The 20809-nt window shown below is 45.2% G+C and overlaps 1 protein-coding gene across 1 annotated transcript; it reads left to right on the plus strand.

Moving 5' to 3' along the window:
• The first annotated feature begins 7254 nt into the window (after positions 1 to 7254).
• LOC308576333 (arylacetamide deacetylase-like 4) lies at positions 7255 to 16727 on the plus strand. The gene is made up of 4 exons (XM_081175588.1): positions 7255 to 7529; positions 10039 to 10255; positions 11793 to 11856; positions 15859 to 16727. Exons 1-4 carry the CDS (start codon positions 7353 to 7355, stop codon positions 16631 to 16633), a joined length of 1233 nt encoding a protein of 410 aa, XP_081031714.1. The 5' UTR covers positions 7255 to 7352; the 3' UTR covers positions 16634 to 16727.
• The last annotated feature ends 4082 nt before the right edge of the window (positions 16728 to 20809 follow it).

Raw genomic sequence — 20809 nt, forward strand, 5'->3', positions numbered from 1 at the left:
ATGCTATATGGTGATTTGTGGACCTAGTAGGTATCCAAAGCCATTTGCACATGGCAAAATATGTTTTTTATCAAGGTAATTTTATCAAGGTAATTGTTAGACCCTTGTGATGACCAACCCATAGCCTATTTGTCTGAAAAATTAACCACTACGAAACAAGGTTTGCCTCCCTGCATGCGAACAGCAGTGACTGCTGCCACTCTGATTACAAAAGCTGACAAGTTCACCTTTGGACAGGAAACCACGTGCGTCACTCCTCATGCTGGGCCAGCATTGTTGGACATGAAAGGAACTTATTTTTCTATCTCCCTTTGCCAAGCACTGCTCATGCACCCGCAGTTGCAGCTTCGAGTTACTGAGGTTCTTAACCCAGTTACGCCATCACCTATGGGAGAGGATGGGCCTCCAACACCTGACTGCATATATTCCAGCAGGCCTAATTTGAAGGATGAAGCAAACCCCAAGCAGTATCAGATTGGACTTGCGACGATTGATCTACACCAACCCCTTCGACTCACCATCCCTCGGTGCCCTACAGACGCCGCCTCACGCTTCTCCTCACCGCATCGGCTCGGCGCCCACCAGACAACCGCCCTGCTGGTGCCACCCCTGGAAGCTGGCATCTCTGCGCACGGCAACAGAAAAATCCAGCGTGGACTAAAAGAGGACATTTTCTTTTCTTTCCCTTTGAATATATAGCTTTGTATATAGGTTTGCCTAACACCCCAGGTGTTAGAAGAAGAAGGTATTAGGAAATAGATATATCCCTGTGCCCAAATGATGCAGGTAGGGCTGTGGGGGGGGGCATGGTTTTAGCCGGGATGGTAGTCTTCTGATTTCTGGCCATCGCCGCGCCCACACCACTTAAGGTAACCCAGTGGCTAATGAGAGAATGGGGGGCCCGCAACACGTAGAAACGGAAGCCTATTCTGCAAAACCGAACCAATTGCACGGTCTGCACCCGGAACCTCTCGCACTCTGTGACCTACAAATGCTTTGGGAGGAGTACCCCTCCTCCCTGTGCCTTGGAATAAGTCCTCAGTTACGGCCCCGATTTTAGGTTCCGCCGGATTTTGTGCTGCGTTAAATTTGACAGAAGGAGCCTGTTGCTTTAACATCTCTGACCATGGTGTAGCTATTCGACACCTGGCAACAGAAAGAGAGAAAGTAGCCCATGTTCCTGTCCCAACCTGGAACAGATGGGACATGTCTTGGTTGACTCAGTGGCTTCTGAACCTTGGGTGGCTTAGAGGACTTGTAATGATGTTAATGGACTAATCTTGCTTCTTTTCTGCTTCTGTATACCCTGCTTAATGAAATGCTTGCAAAATATGATGCGTAAAATGATGTCATGAATGATTCGGCCCCAGATTATAGCACTGACACGAGAATACCAGCCAGTGCCTTGGGACGAGCCGTAAGGCTGTCCAAAAGAAGAGGAGGGAATGAAGGAATGGGTTTCTGTGTAGTAAGTTTAAAAACTGACTCAACCCCCCCCCCTTTCGTTCTTTCAAAAGAGAGCACTTTTAAATGTGTAAAACTTGAACTGTTGAGCAAAACCATAATAAAGACACAACTGCATAAACAGTTCTGTCCTTTATCAGGACAGGCAAGCGATGGCCTTGGCTCTCCAGGGGAACAAAGAAAACACGTCAGAACTTTATCTTATGTGCTGACCACAAAATACACGCAAGACCAATGTCCGGGGAAAACGCCAAAAGCGTGTTCCCAGAGATTATGACGTCTTCCCAGATAAGAGTAGAAAGAGGAAGATCCTTTTATGGTCAGAAGTACAGGAAGGAAGATCCTTTTATGGTTGAGAGTACCAGAGCAGGAACATATGTGATGTCAACCTGCGTATACAAGTTGACGTGGCTGGGGAAGGGGGAGAGGATGCCTGGAGGATATATATACTGCATGAAACTTGTCATTTCTTTGGACTTGCTGTGGACTCACCACGCAAGTGCCTTCTGCTATCCGGAGAGCAGAATAAACTCTTTCTTTGAACCAACTCAGTGTCATTTTGACTTTCTTCCTCCTGTCCCGGAGCAACGCAGACCCAATCGGTGAACTCCAATAAGGCTACACCTGGACACTTCCCGATGGGCGCCTCATAATGCCCAAAGCATGGGTCCCCAAACATTTGCGTATCCTACATCAATGCACGCATTGGGGGCAAATAGGCTGGCCGATAGTCTCCTTAGACACTAGTACGCCCCAGGCGCTCACCAACATGCAAAGGCTGTTTCAAAGAACTGCCTCCTATGCCATCCTGGGACGAGCCATATACACCCTTGAAGATCCATGGATCTGCTTGGTCTGTCACAATGGAACTTACATCCAAGCTGAATGGGGAAAGGTCATCAGGCACTATCAACCCTCTGAAATCGGCAATGGACTTTGGGAAAGCTACACAGATTCCATGTACTACAAACATTGGACTTACGGATTTTATTGCACCAATCAAATGGCTACTTCCACCTACCAAGGTATTTGTGTCCGAAGATTCTGCTGTATATGGGACCTGCACACAACTGACTGGGTAGGAAAAGCGTATCTTGAAGGGTGGTTGCATCCTGTGGGTGGTGGGAAAACCTTGGAATGGGATCCTGAGGGACCGCAGCGATGTGGGGGAATAGCAACTGACCCAATGCTCCTCAAGTCCCAGGACCCTGTCCACCCCATAGGAACTGCCCCGAGACATGTTAAACTCTCAGAAATAACACCTCCCCCCTCCCAGCCCGCAGACTATCATCATGGGAAGCAAACTCTTATGTACAACTTCTACAGAATGTAGTACAAACCACAAATCTTTCACAGTGCTGGATCTGTGCACACGCCCCATCACACATTGATGAAGGGATACCCTTCATAAGCACACCCCTCACACTAGATCAATACAGATCTAGTTACCTGCTTCAACGCAACCTAACTTTCCTGAAACCCAGCTCCCAATATATTTATCTGAGTGGCCAAACCTTTGGACCAGTGTGCAAGGAGTTCTCGGGAACTGGAGACCAGGTAGGCTCCAGCGCCTGTAATGTTACCATCAAAACCAACCCCGAGGGACTCACCACACTGGTTCACAACCACTCCCACACCCGCTCATTCAAATCTCTCAGCGATGCTTTGACTGCAGTACTGACACCCTTCACTCGAGAAAAACCTATGCCAGACCTCATTACTGCCTTCCACACCGGGCGTATAGAAAAGCCGCTGGGAGGACTATTTTGGATCTGTGCGCAAAGAGCTTATACATGGGTCTCTATTCATATGCAGGGGTCCTGTTACCTCGGCCACATTCACCCAGGGTTCAGAGTTACCCTAGCTCTACCTGACGGCCACTTGAGAAACAGGCGATCCCCCATTCCCACGACACGCCCACAGCCAAAACCAAATGGGGAAACGTGGCTCCGAGCCCTCCTCCCCGCTTATGGAACCTTCTCAAATCACCTAGACATTCTTAGGCTTGCCGATGTCCTGTTACAATTCATGAAAGAGTCAGAAGCTACTACACGTTCTGTCCTTACCGAGCTCACGGAAGTACGCAAAATGTCCATTGAAAACCGTTTATGTCTGGACTATTTATTGTCATCCCAAGGAGGTGCTTGTAAATTAATCGGGACAGAATGCTGTTCCTTTGTGTCAGACCAGATCCTCAATATCACTGGACACCTTGATACCATAGATTCCCTAACTGATACTCTGAAGAAGATCCCCCATGAAGGTCTTTCCGACTGGGATCCTTGGTCATGGCTACCTCAAACCTCTTGGCTCCGCGAATTAGCGAGAGGCATACTGATTATATTCATTTCCCTGATTGTCTTCCTTGGCATCCTGTGCTGCTGTGGACAATGTATTCCTATCCTTATGTCCACCTTCCGTTCAACCTTACCCCACACTCCCATTCTTGCACCCTTGCAACCCGATCACACCCTTCCCCAGTATCACCTTGGAGAAGGAGAGTATGTAGCAATGGATGTGAGGCAATAATTTTTTCCCAAAAAAATTAAGCCTCAGAGAGGGGAAATTGTCATAAGAGAATCAGGGTCAGAGAGGGGAATAAAGGAAAAGTGATCCTAATGATATCATCCTACCCAAAAGTCCCACAACAATAATAAACTGTGCCTTAAAGAACGCATTGTTGGGAATATGTCATCTTACTGTGTCTTTTCACGTATCATTGAATGTAATATAATGTGTGCCTTTTCCATTTTAATGCATCATCTTAATGTAACGTGCCTGTTGCCATTCCTGTCTCACTGAAATGAGTCTAAATGTATTCTTCCTGAGATGCCCTTACTGAAATGAATCTTTTCTCTACAAAGTGTACCTCTTTGAAGTGTACCTCTTTCTCCATGAAGCTATCCTTTTAAAATGTATTTGTGAATGTATCTTTAATGAAATGCCGTAGTATGCTGTACTTTTCTGAATGTATCCAAAATATAGTTTTTAAAGAATGTAACAATCTATGTATTTCAAATGTATGTACTTGACTCGATATTGTATCCAAAAGGCTGCCAAAACTCTCTCTCCCACACTGCCACCTACTGGGTCTGCAAACCATACCATGAATACACACAGATATGAGCTCAAAATAAAGCAGTCTTATTTTCCAAAAAGTATGCAAACACCCGAATTGATAGCAACGCAGAATAGGATTTCACATTAACATTTAAGTCATTTCCTGAACATCTTCTCAAACATCCAGCCCCACATCTGCATGCTGATTTATCAGCAGTTGCGAAGGTTTTCCTGTAGATAAAGGAAAAGCCATTTTAAGCAGATCCAAAATTAAATAACACGAAGATCGACACATATCACCTGAGCCCTTCAGCAAATTGACACCTCCAGAAAGTCTTTCAGCATCCTGCTCACCTTATGTTAATCCACTCTTCACACCACTCATGTCGCTTCCCCCCACCTCCTTGCTATTGATCTGAATGAAAATCAAAAGGTATAAGAATCAAGGCAGTCCTTTTGTTGGGGTCTCTGACTCCGTGTCATTGCGTGAGCGGGGACCCTGTTGCAACAGTTTTTTGTGTTGTTGTTTTTCTGTTCTTTCAATAAAGATCAGGCTTTGCTTTTTCCAAATCCTGGTGTGGTCTCTGTCTTTTCCCGACCGGTACAGAGCCTTCACTTGCACTCCTTCCAAGGTCCTGCTCCTCTTTCTGAGGCAGGGGCCCCTTGGGGAGGCAATTAAATATTTATTTCACAGGGATGCAGGGGTGTAGATTGATCAAAAATCATATCAAAATAGTTTAAACCCAGTCAACTTTCATTGCTGACACAGATGGCTTACTCTATATTTGTTATAATTCCTCATAGCAATCCCACCTGATCACTACATCTCTGGATATTTGCACTCCTACCGCCTTGGACATTAGCAGGCAATCTTCAAGGCTGTCTTTTTTGGGTGGTTTCCCCCACCCCCCGCTTTTGAGGGGAGCTGCCATGCCTGCATGAGGGGTGGGGTGGGCAGTGGATTAACTGGTCGGCCTTGGCCCCCATAGGTGATACTCTGCATTATCACTCCCCACCAACTGTACTGTTTTTTTACTCACCAAATAACAAACCCATGTGGGAAAAAGACGTGCTCCTTGCCTTTGCTCTGTGTATGGAGATATATTTTTCTTTTCCATCTATTCTTTTTAATGAGTGGTTTTAAGGCAAGGGAAGGCACTTGGGTGTCATGGCCGCCAAGTAGTCTTTAAGTGATCTTCCCCACCACCACTACTTATGGGTGAGGGGCAGGATTGTGAGGTTTCTCTTTTAGAAGTCCCCAGACCCAGCGGACAATCCATATTGCCTTCCCCAAGTGTCACGAGTGGGGCTCCTCAACCATGCTTAGGTATCCCTGCCTTCTGAGGTGTGTCATAGCTGTTATAGCTTTGCCGGTTGCTTCTGCCACCCCAGAACAAGATGGCCGCCCAGGAGGGGACAGGTCAGACCCCAATGGCTTCTTCTCTGACAGGGCCCGGTGTTTTGAGGCAGGGACATCTCATTCACCCACTTATGCTACACGTGGATGAGTAATGCTCCTTTCTGTGTCAACTGAGTTTTTCCTTCTTCTCATGGGTTTACAAAGAGGCAAGGGACTCCTTCCCTCATAGTAAAGACAGAAGGGGGATTTCCTCTTCACAGAAAGCCCATAAGAGAAAGAGTTGGCACCATCCAGGAGACGTACGAGAAGGAGATCATGGCTACCCAGCATGGCCAGTGCTCAAGGATGATGGGAGTTGTAGTTCAAAAACATCTAGGGACCCATGGTTGAGACCCAAAGAACACCGAGGGGCCAAAAGTTCTCCTCCCCCCAAACACTGAAAGTGAAGAGTGCTAGTAAGACAATCCTTTCTGATTCAAGCAAGGCCTGTCACAAGGGAGCTCGTCTTCTGTGCCCTTTCCCCCACAGCAATGTTGGCTTTCCATCCTTGACCCCATCACCTCCACCCTATGGTGTCATGGCATTAGGTGCTGGCCAGCAGCATTATCTTGAGGACAAATCAACACTGACTACCTTTCATTTGGATTACTGCAACGTGTTATTCAAGGAGTTGAATTTGGAAATGGGCTGGAAACCTGAGTTAGTGCTAATAACGACTGCAGGGACATTGATTGGCACTTGACAGGGGAGTTTAGGCAAATTCACACCAACGAACATACACCCACACCCTGTGTGAGGAATGTTAGAAGTGGGTGTGAGATCCTCAAAATCTGAACAAAATAGCTGAAGCAGTAGAGAGTTTATCGATTACAAAATAACGTCCTTGCAAGATCAGGTGTCCAAAAGCAGACACACCCAAAAATAGTAAGACCGAAGCTTATATCCCTTATACCCGAGGCAGGTTTCCTCCTGTTTCCCCATTGGCTGGGTATGTGCAGGGTTTACAGCCTATCACGTCCGCCCAATTAAAATACTAAAATCCCCCCCCCTTTGTTGACATATCCCATTACTCTGAATTTGATTACCATTCCTCCTAATTTCTTTCCTCCTTTGGTCTGTGTTCCTATGCTTTTACACATTGACTCAAGCAATAAAGCCACATACTGACAACCCTTAGGCTTAAGCAAGCTCTATATTTGCTGAAGCATGCATCCATTTCAACTGTCAGCCAACCTGTTTTCGGGCATTCTAATCACGAGTCATTCTAAAGATAAGCTGTTAAGCCAGTCTATGGTTAGCCTGCACCTTATTACCACATTCCTAAACAATTTGTTTTCTTCTCAGCTGAGAGATTAAGTGGGTTGGCCGAGGATGTTCTCTTGCAGGTGACACGGAGTGTTCTTGTATAAAAGCCAACAGCATTGGCTAAGGCGAAGTCCTTGGCTCTGTGCCTCTGAGTAGAAGGGAAATGGCATTTGGTGGAACTCTGTGGATGCTGATATTATATATGACCATTTTCATTCATTTCATGCTGTTAGTGTGGGGAGTTTCTTATACTCTTGCCAGGACCCACCTGCCTCGAGGAATCACCCGTCCTGCACCATTGATACTTTTAAATCTCTTAGTGGGGTATGGATTTGTACTGGTAAGTTCATTTTACATATATTACAGGGATGAAGCGACACCTCTATAAAAAGGGCTGCAACATTTGAAATATTTTAGTTTAGAGAAAAGGCAAGTAAGAGGTGACGTGATAGAAATGTTTAAGATTATGGAGAAAATAGAGAGAGAAAGGTTTTCCTCCGTCTCACTAGAACTTGTAGACAATCCAATGAAGCTGAATGTTGGAAGATTCAGGACAGATAGAAGAAAGGACTTCTTCACACATAAGATGTTCAATCCATGGAAGTCACTCTCACAAGAGGCAGTGATGGCTGCCAAGTTGAATAGCTTCCAACGAGAAATAGAGAAATTCCTGGAGGCAATAGCTATGGATGCTTATTAACCAGCTCTGGCTCTAGAGATGGAGGCAGCAATGCTTCTGAACACCAGTTGCTGGAAAACACCGGAGGGGAGAGGGCTCCTGTGCTTGGGTCCGGGTTTGTGGGTTTCCCATTGGGGCAGCTGGTTGACAACTGCGAGATGCTGGCCTAGATGGGCCATTGGCCTAATCCAGCAGGCTCTGCTTTGAGGCGTTCCCAAAGGAAAGGAAGGATTGAACTCTGGTTATGAAAATACACACAGAGGCTTGAACCAGCAAGACTGGTTGCGGTTGTGAGTCCTAGCAAGCAGTATTCAGCGGCATACAACCCACAATAGTGCAAACATACCTATAGCCTCCTCCATGAATTGGCCTAATCTATGATTAGATGGGCTCAAGATCTTGGCCATAATACAGAGATGTCCCAGTGGGGAAACTTTTGGAGGGTTGAGGCATTCACAAACTAAATGAAGGGTTGAACTCTGATTAATAAGAATACACACAGAGGCTTGAACCAGCAAGACTCTGGGAAGGGTGCGTATAATCGTGTCTCTCTGTGCTTGTCCGTGTTTTTTTCACAGCCCCCCCCCCCCGGCCCAGGTAGTTTTATTCACAAAAAAGCTTTTTACAGAGTGTTCCTAAGAACCAATCAGATTTCCTCTGAGCATTTCAACAAACCCCACTTGGGGACAAAGTTAACCTACAAAAACTAATTACCGTAAGCATGCATATTTCTGGGATAAACAAAACAGAACTACAAAGGAATGCATCCAGCAACCCCAGAAGTCACAAACAAGCAATATACATGATAAGAAGGAGGCCAGGAGGACAGGGATCATTATCACCTTCATGTGAGATCTGTTTCCCCGGCCCTAAGATTAACATCCTAAGGTTAACATATCAGAAAAGCTACATCAAAAGAACCTGCCCAGTATCTTTCACAGCCCAGGATGCATGCCTGGCATAGGTGTCAACTTTCAGATTTGAAAATAAGGGATCAGCAGCCGGAATAAGGGATCACAGGTCCCAAAGTAAAGAGCTCAGCTAATCTGTAGGTGGGCTTTTGCCCTTGCAAACAACCGCGGCACCCTCTTTTCATGTTTCAGTCATTTTGCTTCAGTCTCTTGGTAATGTGCTGCCACCCAGTGGCCTTCCTGGCAAATCGCATCAGGTAATTCAGAGGTGGATCCCAACATAACCTTTCCTTTCTTCTCATTGTGTCCTGCTGACCGTTGCTTGGTAAGTGCTGCAGTTACTTTCCATAAGCAGACCTTTCTCCTTTCCCCAGACCAGCTCCATCAGGGCTATTGCTCACTTCCAAGCCTCAATATTACACACCGTCACCTCTCTGCTGGGAAGCGCTGAGCAAAGGCGAGTCCCCTTGCAACGCGGCCGATTTAATCAGCACAAGGCATGCAAACTCCACCCCCCAGTCGTTCTTAGACTCCTTATTGGGTGAGCAACGCAGCCAAGCAACACAGTTGGAGCCTCCCTCCTCCCTGGCTGGCAGGTAGGGAGGGAGAGGAGCTGCTTCCTTTGAAACCCGAGAAATTTATGGGACATCATCAATCCAGGACAGCAGCGGGAAACGGCTCTGGGATAAGGGAGTTTCCCGCCAAATAAGGGACGGTTGACAGCTGTGATGCCTGGCAAAGCAACGGGCAGCTGGGCTGTGTACGCAAGCAGAGAGAAATGGACAGTAGAGGAAATGGCCAGAGATGCAGAGGGTTGTGGGATTTGATCAGAAATTACTGTCAATGAATTAAACCCAATCAACACCATGCTTTCACAGCTGACACAATGGCTTGATGCATATTTTATAATTCCTCATAGTAATCCCATCTGATCCCCACACTCTGGATATTTGTACTCCTACACTGCTTAGGTTCTTATGCACTCCAGTGGATTTATCCTGAGTAGTACTAGCACTGAATACCCCCAATTTGTGTTGCATCTTAAGGTTTGAAATAACAGGCAGCGTACTAGGAAAGGGGAGTGGGCAGGGGCTTCACTTCTGGGCTGCTCAAAGAGAATAAGTTTCCATCCCAAGAGGAAGGAAAGGATAAACAGCGCAGTCATCTCCCATGCACGGTTTCTGTTCCATAGGCAATACGTATATGCAATACATATATCTAATGCTGATTTAAAATGCTAAATGTTTTGGTTTAAACAGGGAGGAATTCTGGAAAAACTGGGCATCTTCCATAGATATTCCATACTCAGGATCCTAAACCTATTATTTCCAGAAGTGAAGGACCTAAAAATCATCACAAGGGACCTGGTTTTTGATGGGGTGCCTGTGAGGCTGTACTGGCCCAAGACATCACCTGCTGGGAACAGGAAAGGAATAATCTTTCTTCATGGAGGGGTTGCACTATTTGCAAGCATCCGTAAGTTCTTTGAAATGTTTTTGAAATGTTTCACTTTGTTGTTTGTGGAGAATTTGGGGTGATACTTTAATGTAAAGGTCATGAAATGTTTGCTATGGAGGGGTGGGGGTGGTTTGTGCTGCCTCTGGGTATTTATTTTTACCTTTATGAATACTGCTACAAAAGTTGGGTACCACCTCTCTGCCAAACCAGTAGGATGGGATGATGAGAATTGTAGTTTAAGAACAGTTGGAGACCCAAGCTTGGGAAACACCGCTCTAAAGACACTCTTTTCCTGAAAACTCAACCCCCCCCCCATTACCATGAGTCTGACAACCTCTTTCTGCTCAGGCCCAAGAATTCCTCGCATATGTGCCAACAACCCCTTTTGTCAAGTTAAGGCCTCTATCCAATTGAGGCACTGACTTGGAAAGTGTTTTTTCCGCTGGCCTCCAATCTTCCCTTCAATACTCCAAATCAGGTATAGGCAAACTCCAGCCCTCCAGATGTTTGGGACTACAATTCCCATATCCCTAGCTAACAGGACCAGTGATCGGGGAGGATGGGAATTGTAGTCCCAAACATCTGGAGGGCCGGAGTTTGCCTATGCCTGCTCCAAATAATAATCAAAATCCTACCATTTATTAATTTCTAAGGTTTAGGGTGGTCTCCCCCCAACTATAACAATATAAAGAATAACAACAAACAATGTCAATAACCTGTGGCTACACACAGTTTAAAAGGCCGTCTATTGGTTAATTAGCCAAAGGCACCTGACAATATGAAACAAAGGCGCCAGGTGGGTCTCCTGGGGGAGAGCATTCCACAAACGGGGAGCCACAACAGTTCTGGGCTTGGGCCCAGAAACAAATTGGCAGCCAATGCAGTCACACCAGGATTGGCATTATATACCCAAACCACGGTGGGCAACCTGGCTGCTGAATTCTGCACCAGCTGAAGTTTCTGAACTGTAGGCAGCTTAACCTGGCAGGATGGGATTGTGTGGTAAGAAAACAGGGCTGAGCCTTCCTGTTCCAGAGATGTCTGGTTCTGTATTAATTCCTAATGTCAAGGTCAATGAAAAATGCCAAAGAAGGTATTTGTGCTTCGTACTTCAATGGACTTCTATGAAAGGTCTTCCAGAGATGCTCAGAATTAATTTGAAAGAAGCCCAAAAATGTGGTCTGAGGTTTGTTTGGTCCTGTTCTGACTTATTCACGTATTTACACGTTCATTCTGCATCGAGGGAGTCCATGGTCATCTCAAGGAGGGCTTGTTCCCACAGCTGTGCAGCACTGGAGTCAAAGGCATCTTTCCCAGCCAGCCTTTCGCTAGCCAGTCCAAAATGGATCCCAGTCTTTGTTCTTCCTAGTACACCTTGCTTTAAAAGTATGGATTTTTTGGTTCTATTCTGAGTTTTACCCATTGAAACTGCTGATCAGGAGGGAACAAAATGTACATAATGGTTTTCAACTAGTGATGCCCCATTTATAAAGGGTTCAGTTCAACTTAGTTGTTGCCAAAGGAGACTCGTTAAAGGTTATGTGCCTTTTTCCAGGAACTTCTGAAAGGATCTGCCATTCGCTTGCCCACGGAACCGACTCAGTGGTTATGTGTGTTGAGTAAGTATCTTCACGCTTCAGTTTCTAACCCTTCCACATGAGCCCAGAAAATGGCTGATTTTGCCAACATCGTGAATTTGCCAACCTTTAGAATGGGTGTTCACCTTTGTATTTTGATTTTTATGCCTTTGGACCCAATCCCTCTGGCTTTAAGCATAAGAAGCTGGAACATCCTGTTCTCACGGTGGCCAACCAAATATCCCAATGAAAAGCCCACAAGCTGGACCCAGACACAGGAGCACTACTCCCAGTTGCAATGTACATCATCTGGTATTCAGAAGCATTACTGCCTGTGATAGTGGAGATGGCCCATCCGCCTTGCGACTAGTATTCATGGATAACCTTATCCACCATGAGAGGCTGATATGGCTTCTCAATCTATGCCAGTTCTATCTGTTGTGATTATCTCTATCCTGCCTTTCAGGACAAAATTCCTTCCAAGGCGTGATATAAGGAACATTAAACTACTTTTACATAAAACTGGATAAATGTTTTGTCCCTCTCTCTTAACTCTAGAACATGTGGACATTCAATGAAGCTGAATGCTAGAAGATTCACCTAAAAGAAAGTACTTCTTTACGCAGTGTGTAGTTAAGCTGTGGAACTCGTTCCCTCAGGAGGCAATGATGGCCTCCAACTTGGGTGGCTTTAAAAGAGGATTAAACAAATGCACATGGTATAAGACTACCAGTGGCTACTAGCCATGATGGCTATAGCCTGCCTTTGCAGGTGGAGACAGTGTCCTTCTGTTGTTGTTTTTTAAATGATATTTATTAATATTTCACAAACAATAAAAACAAATTCCAACAAATTCCAACATTCAACCTACAAAAGCAAAACAAATAAGATACAGAGTAGAAAAACAGTTGATAGAAGAAAAGATAAAAAATAAAGAATAAAGAATAAGAACAAAGAGTAAAGTCAAAAATCAAAACTGAAAAATAGATTAATATTTTCAAATCTTATATTTTCTTCACTAGTTTCTTGACCTCCTCACACCTTCCATTTTGTATTCCACTTCAAATATTAAATTCAGCAAATCCTTACCCTCTAACATTCATCCTTACTCCATATGTTAACCTATTATTATAAATATCCGTTTCCAATGATCAATCCCTATTTACATTTTCTTAAGCATCTCTTTACCAGTACCACTTATTTTCACTCAAACGTCATTTCAACATTCCTTAATTTTACAGTGCTTCTGCAAGTAATCTTTAAACTTCTTCCAATCTTCCTCCACCGACTCTTCTCCCTGGTCACGGATTCTGCCAGTCATCTCTGCCAATTCCATGTAGTCCATGACCTTCATCTTCCATTCTTTCAGTGTGGGTAGCTCCTGTGTCTTCCAATATTTCGCGATGAGTAATCTTGCTGCTGCTGTTGCATACATAAAGAAAATTCTATCCTTCTTTAACACCAATTGGCCGACAATGCCCAGGAGAAAGGCCTCTGGTTTCTTAAGGAAGGTATATTTAAATACCTTTTTCAATTCATTATATATCATTTCCCAGAAAGCCTTAATCCTTGGGCACGTCCACCAAAGGTGAAAGAATGTACCCTCGGTTTCTTTACATTTCCAACATTTATTGTTGGGCAAATGATAGATTTTTGCAAGCTTGACTGGTGTCATGTACGACCTATAAATCATTTTCATATTCTCTCTAAGGGCATTACATGCCGTGAATTTCATACCCGTGGTCCACAACTGTTCCCAGTCAGCAAACATAATATTATGACTAACGTCCTGTGCCCATTTAATCATAGCAGATTTGACTGTTTCATCCTGAGTATTCCATTTTAACAGCAAGTTATACATTCTTGAAATTATCTTAGTTTTGGGGGTCTAACAATTCTGTTTCCAACTTTGATTTTTCCACCTGGAAGTCGATTTTTTTGTCTAAATTTTATACCTCTCTTATTTGAAAATAATGAAGCCAATCTCACACTCTATCTTTTAATTTCTCAAAACTCTGCAGTTTCAATTTGTCTCCTTCTTGCTCTAAAATCTCCCAATATTTTGGCCACTTGGTCTCCATATTGAGTTTTTTTTTGAGCTTTTGCCTCCATTGGTGACAACCACCTTGGGGTTTTGTTTTCAAGTAAGTCTTTGTATCGTGTCCAGACATTGAACAGTGCTTTCCTGACAATATGGTTCTTAAATGCCTTATGTGCTTTAACCTTGTCATACCATAAGTATGCATGCCACCCGAAAACATTATTGAAACCTTCTAAATCCAAAATGTCTGTGTTCTCAAGAAGCAGCCAATCCTTCAACCAGCAGAAAGCTGCTGATTCATAATAGAGTTTAAGGTCTGGAAGAGCAAACCCCCCTCTTTCTTTTGCATCGGTTAATATTTTAAATTTTATTCTGGGTTTCTTGCCCTGCCAGACAAATTTAGATATGTCTCTCTGCCACTTCTTGAAACAGTCCATTTTGTCCAAAATTTGTAACGATTGGAACAAAAACAACATTCTTGGCAATACATTCATCTTGATAACAGCAATTCGGCCCAACAAGGAAAGCTTCAAATTTGACCATATTTCTAAATCCTTTTTAACGTCTGACCAACATTTTTCATAGTTGTCCTTAAATAAGTTCCCATTTTTAGCTGTCATGTTTATCCCCAAATATTTAACCTTCTTGACCAGTGTTAAACCTGTCTCATTCTGAAACCTCTCTCTTTCAGTCATTGTTAAGTTTTTCTCAAGAACTTTGGTTTTTTTACTTATTCAACTTAAATCCTGCCACATGACCAAACTCCTGGATCAGTTCTAATACTCTTTTAATGCTAGATTCTGGCTCCTGTAATGTCAATACTAAGTCATCTGCAAAAGCTTTCAATTCGTATTGTTTGGCTCCGACCGTTATGCCTTTAATCAAATGGTCCCTTCTTATCATGTTTAACAAAACCTCCAGGACAGAGATAAAAAGTAATGGGGAAATTGGGCAACCTTGTCGTGTCCCTTTCTCTATCTTAAATTCCTCAGTCACCACATTGTTGACTATTAATTTAGCCTTTTGTTCTGAGTAAATTGCACTTATACCATTTTCAAACCCTTGACCGACCCCCATTCCCTGAAGATTTTTCCTCATAAAACTCCAAGAAATATTGTCAAAGGCTTTCTCGGCATCTACGAAAATTAAGAATGCTTTGGTGTTAATATCCTCTTGCAGCTTTTCCAAAATATTAATTATATTCCTCGTATTATCAGACAAATGTCTGCCTGGAAGAAAGCCAGCTTGGTCCTTGAGACAGTGTCCTTCTGAATGCCAGTTGCTGGAAGCTGTGGGAGGGAAGAGTACCACAAGACTCATGTTCTGATTGTGAGTTTCTCCAATGATTGACCACTGGCCACTGAGAACAGGATGTGAACTAGCATTATATTATCATGGAAAACCTCAGGCACTGGGGCTCAATGCTCCACTCCAAGCCTCTTCAGTTCTCCCTGAAGAGCAAGTGTGGTGTAGTGGTTAAGAGCGGTGGACTCGTAATCTGGTGAACCGGGTTCGATTCCCTGCTCATCCACATGCAGCTCTGGGTGACCTTGGGCTAGTCACACTTCTCTGAAGTCTCTCAGCCTCACTCACCTCACAGAGTGTTTGTTGTGGAGGAGGAAGGGAAAGGAGAATGTTAGCCGCTTTGAGACTCCTTAGGGTAGTGATAAAGCAGGATATCAAATCCAAACTCCTCTTCTTCCCTCTGAAATCACCACAGACCCCCACCTCTGCACCATTGCCCCTCTTTTTCACCCTCCTTGAGTGGCATCTGCCTGACTGGAATTTGTCTTGCTTGTGTGAAGGCAGGGGTGCCAACCTGAGTAAATATTGCCCCCCCCGGTAAGTCCCATTTTGCATAAATGATCACATGACGTGGAGCACATAACCATTTGAATGGAACTGCCAGTATACTTAGGGGGACCAGTCTCCTTAGGGGTGCTGAAGGTACCTCAGCCCCAAGTATGATGTCAAATGTTGACGATATCTTGTTTTTTCTTTAGATTTCGTTTAGCTCCTAAGCATCCGTATCCAGTCCCTGTACTGGACTGTTTAACTGCTGTAATACATTTTATGAAAAATGCAAAGGAATACGGAGTGGACCCCAGCCGCATTGCCATTGTTGGGGAGAGTAGTGGAGGCACTTTTGCTGCATCCATTTGCCAAGAACTGGTGACCAGAGAGGACCTCCCAAGAGTGCGAGCTCAGGTCCTGATCTACCCATTCCTCCAAGGAATGGACTTCAATTTGCCATCCTATCAGCAAAACCATTCAGTTCCTCCCTTGTTCAGGAAACGAGGGGTTAAATTGGGTATGACATATCTCACTGGGAAGACAATGAATGTAGATGGAATTCTGAAAGGCGCCCATGTCCCTCCTGATTTGAGGGAGAAATATAAAAAATGGATAAGTGCTGATAACATTCCAGAAGAATTTAAAGCTAGGGGCTATGTTCCTGTAGAACCTGCTCCATTTTCAGAGGAACTTTATGAACAAGTTAAAAGAGGTTATGAGATAATGTTTGCCCCCCTTTTAGTGGAGGATGACATAATCCGCCAGCTCCCAGAGGCTTTCATTCTAACCTGTGAATATGATTTTCTCCGGGACGATGGGCTGTTGTACAAGAAGCGGCTAGAGGACCACGGTGTGCCAGTGACATGGTATCATGTTCAAGATGGATTTCATGCAATAATGGCCATGGCTGGTTTGAAGGCAATTGAATTTCCGAGCACACAGAAATGTTTGCAGAGTGTAATACAGTTCTTAAAAGGTTTATAGAAATGAATGACATTCTTTGTCTTCCTATGGCAGCCTTCCCCTTCTGTGGAGGGAAATATCGTCCCTCATTGTGCCAATCATGAAGTAAAAAGAAAAATTCCACTCTGTTTAATTTATTAAAATCACCATGGGCTCTATGAATACATAAGCAAAGCCCTACTGGATCAAGCCATTGGCTCACTTCACGCAGCATCTTGTTCTCTTTATGTTACTGTAATGGGTTTAGGGGTTGCTCGTGCGTAAGTTGCCGCCACTCCTGGCTAGGTTACCTGGTTAACCCTTTCTGACTGAACAGCCTCCAGCATCGTGACTGTCTCAGTCGCTGGCAGAATCCGTCAGTGGGCGTTTCTTAAACTTCTTCCAGCACAAAAGTTCCTTGATGCCAAGTCTCCTCCTACTCTCCCTGCGTGGAAGTCTTCTGCTCAGGGAGGGTGTGGGCAGTGGAGTACCCGTACTCTCTCCGCTGGTCTCCGGCGAGGAGTCTTGGAGCCTCCTCCCCGATTCCCCCATCTGCCCCCCTTCTCTACTGGTGTTACGCTGATTTCCTTCCCCAGCAGATGGGCTCCCTCTCTCCCTACTTGGACCCTCTCCGCCATCCTTTTGGAGCCTTCCCTCCGCTTCCAGCTCCGATGGCAGTTCCCTGACAGTTACATATTTTTTAAATTAATTTTCATACAATTTAACAAATTCAATTCAGTTTCAATACAATATTCCCTCAACATTTTGACTCCTCATCCTTACTTCCATGATGCTTCTGTTCAAATCCTTTGTCTACTAAATGTAATACTCATTTCTATAACAAATATCCAACATTAGATTCCTTTATCATTCTCCTTCCTTTGCTTATATTTCCAGTCCTGCCTGTGTTTTCATTTGACTATAATATTTTCTCACATATTCTGAAAAGGATCTCCACTCCTCCACAAGCATTTCCTCTTTTGGGTTTCTTATTTTCGCCTTCCCCATATAGTCCAATAGTTTTAAAGTCCACTCCTCTTTTTTGGAACTTCATCACCACTTTTTTTATTGATTTTCCAGATTTTAACCCAATTATAAAAATTATAACAAATTAATACAATTCTGTGTAAGTGACTTCCTGCGTGCCGTCCTTGATCCGTCCTTATCTTCCAATGTTACTGACTGCGTTTACATACTCTTATTGAAGTAAATAGTATAACAGACCCTGAGGATTGTCACACCCCTTGTTACTGGCTTGGGAGTCTTCTCTTTCTAGAATATCTCTCCCCTCCTGACTGGATGGGAGTAATACCTTCTGAGTAATACCCCTTCTGAGTAATACCCCTCCCCACCTTCTCACTATATAGAAGGATCTGGCAACTTCTGTTTCAGTGTATCTGAAGAAGTGTGCATGCACACGAAAGCTTATACCTAGAACTAACTTAGTTGGTCTTTAAGGTGCTACAGGAAGGATTTTTTTATTTTGACTCCTGACTGGAATGAGACCCATGCAGGCTGTATCCACACAGCTTCTACTTCTCCTGGCTCAAAGTCAGCCCTCCAGCCAGCTCCTGGCGTAAAACTCTCCCAAGACACTCAAACCAAGCCCAGTCTAAAAACTCCCTCAGAAACTGCTCCTTTTATTTTTCTCCTCCCACTCTGCTTAGTACTCATTCAGAGAGGCTCCAGCCCTCTGGTGGAATTCTGAGGGACTGCATCACCAAACTCTGGTCTGGCTTTGCTGTCCACCACAGAAGTACTTAGCAGGGGTCAGCAAACTTTTTCCGCAGGGGGCCAGTCCACTGTCCCTCAGACCATGTGGTGGGCCAGACTATATTTTGAAAGGGGGGGGGGAATGAACGAATTCCTATGCCCCACAAATAACCCAGAGATGCAATTTAAATAAAAGGACACCTTCTACTCATGTAAAAACATGCTGCTTTCCAGACCGTGTGTGGGCCGGATTTAGAAAACTTCATTGGGGGAGAGGAGAGGGTGGGAAAAAAGCTTTGCAGAGGGATCAAGAGGCGAGAAACTGGAGTCTGCTCCTTCTACAGGTTGGGAAAAGCAGGATAGGGGTGGGTAAAAGGTAAAGGGACCCCTGACCATTAGGTCCAGTCATGACCGACTCTGGGGTTCTGGCGCTCATCTCACTTTATTGGCCGAGGGAGCCGGAGTACAGCTTCCGGGTCATGTGGCCAGCATGACTAAGCCGCTTCTGGCGAACCAGAGCAGCGCACGAAAATGCTGTTTACCTTCCCGCTGGAGCTGTACCTATTTATCTACTTGCACTTTGGCGTGCTTTCAAACTGCTAGGTTGGCAGGAGCAGGGACCGAACAACGGGAGCTCACCCTGTCGCGGGATTCGAACCACCCACCTTCTGATTGGCAAGTCCTAGGCTCTGTGGTTTAACCCACAGCGCCACCCGCGTCCCTTACAGAGGGTGGGAGGCTGGCCCAAATCTGAAAACACGATGCTACTGTCCCTTAGAGCAGCTTGTTATTGGTCCTGGGGAAGGCTGAGAGGAGGCGGGGAGGGGAAACGGGGAACTTTCCTTGGGCAAAGCCAGTTTGAAGAAGAGTCCGCCTGCGCCCGGCAGGCAAGGGAAGGGGGTGGGAGTGGAAGCACCCAAACACAGACATGAGGCTTAATTTTTATTATTAGGAGGCATCCGGGGCATAGGAAGAGGGTGTGCGGTGGCGGCAGCCCGCCCTGTGTGTCATCCCTGAGGTGGGGTGACAAAAAGGCACACTGCAGGGGGCTCGCCTTGCTGCCCCATGTGCAGCGGCTTGAGTTGCCACCACTGCCAAAAGCAGATCACCGCGCACGCCCCCCCCAGCTCGCCCTGCCCCCTCCCGGTGCACAGCATGGCTGGTGCTCTGGGCGTCTGTGCAGCTAACTCCACCACTGACTGAAATTGTTGCCCCAAAGCAACGGGCGAGTTTCCAGGTCAGTGTAAAAATGCTCTGAAATGCTGCTGTTTGATTTATTATCCTCTCTTTGAGAGGCCTCTTTCCCTCTCCCCCCACTCTCTATCTCCAAATCCCCGGGCAGGTTGAATCCTAATAGCGAGTTGTCCTACCCAGTACACTTACTCAGAAATGTATCCCATTGGTTTTAGAGTTTACTCACAAGTAAGGGTAAAAGGGTCGCGCTCACATGCACTTAGTTATGTCAGGCATAGGCAACCTCGGCCCTCCAGCTGTTTTGTGAATACAACTCCCATCATCCCTAGCTAACAGGACCAGTGGTCAGGGATGATGGGAACTCTAGTCTCAAAACATCTGGAGGGCCCAGTTTGCCTATGCCCGAGTTATGCTTTACCAGCCTTTTGCTACACTACTCCTTGTCGTCCATACAGGATAATCAAAACAAAAATAACAAGGTAAATTGGCTATAATCCCAGCAATTAATCCGTGTTTTTGTTTTAATTGTGGAGTTATATACAATGGCAAGGGCAATTTTATTCTGGTAAATATACGTTGCTAGAAAGCTAATTACTTTGTACCAGGTTTCCTTTCAACATCTCATTAATTTGACTTTCTGCCTTATTACCTCTGCACCTCTAGGAGCCATATAGCTCCGCTGCTCCTGGGACTTGTTAAGTTGTGGGCGAACATATCCGACAACACAGCAATTCTTCCAAAGCAGCTCTTTATTTGTAAGCTGGAACAGAACTGAACTGAGGAGCTCAAGTCAGCCTGCTTATATAGAGCTCCACTAGAATGCAACAGTAACCATTTTCTGTAACTAGCCAATCACTGAACGTCACTTTCGATCCTTCATTTGCATAACTATCTACAGTATCCCCCTGCTGGCCCAGGGTGAGAACTTCAGTACATAATAGGACTCCCCTCTCCCTTTGGGCGTACTTGTCTGCAGCGGCGGAGGAAGCCCCTCGGGCACCTGGGGTGGCGTGTTCAGGAGCCTGTTTCCTCCCACTCAACCGCCCTACATCTGGGGGAGAGGCAGCGGGCGGACCGTTTGGGCAGCGCAAAGCCTGAGAGATGCATGACTTGGGCGCACTGCAGGTGCCACGATGAGTGCCGCCCGGTATTTTGTCACCCCCTCAGTGGTGACACCTGGGGCGGCTCCTCACCTTCCTTGTCAGCTCCAGGCATCCTGCTGCCACTGGATAGAAAGACGGAGGGGGACAGAAAGAAGCAGCCTGCTGCAGATGGAGGGAAGTGCTGAGGAAGCAGGGGGAAAGGAGAGCA

Source organism: Podarcis bocagei (assembly GCF_964188305.1).
Source record: "Podarcis bocagei genome assembly, chromosome: 16".
Lineage (NCBI taxonomy): Eukaryota > Metazoa > Chordata > Lepidosauria > Squamata > Lacertidae > Podarcis > Podarcis bocagei.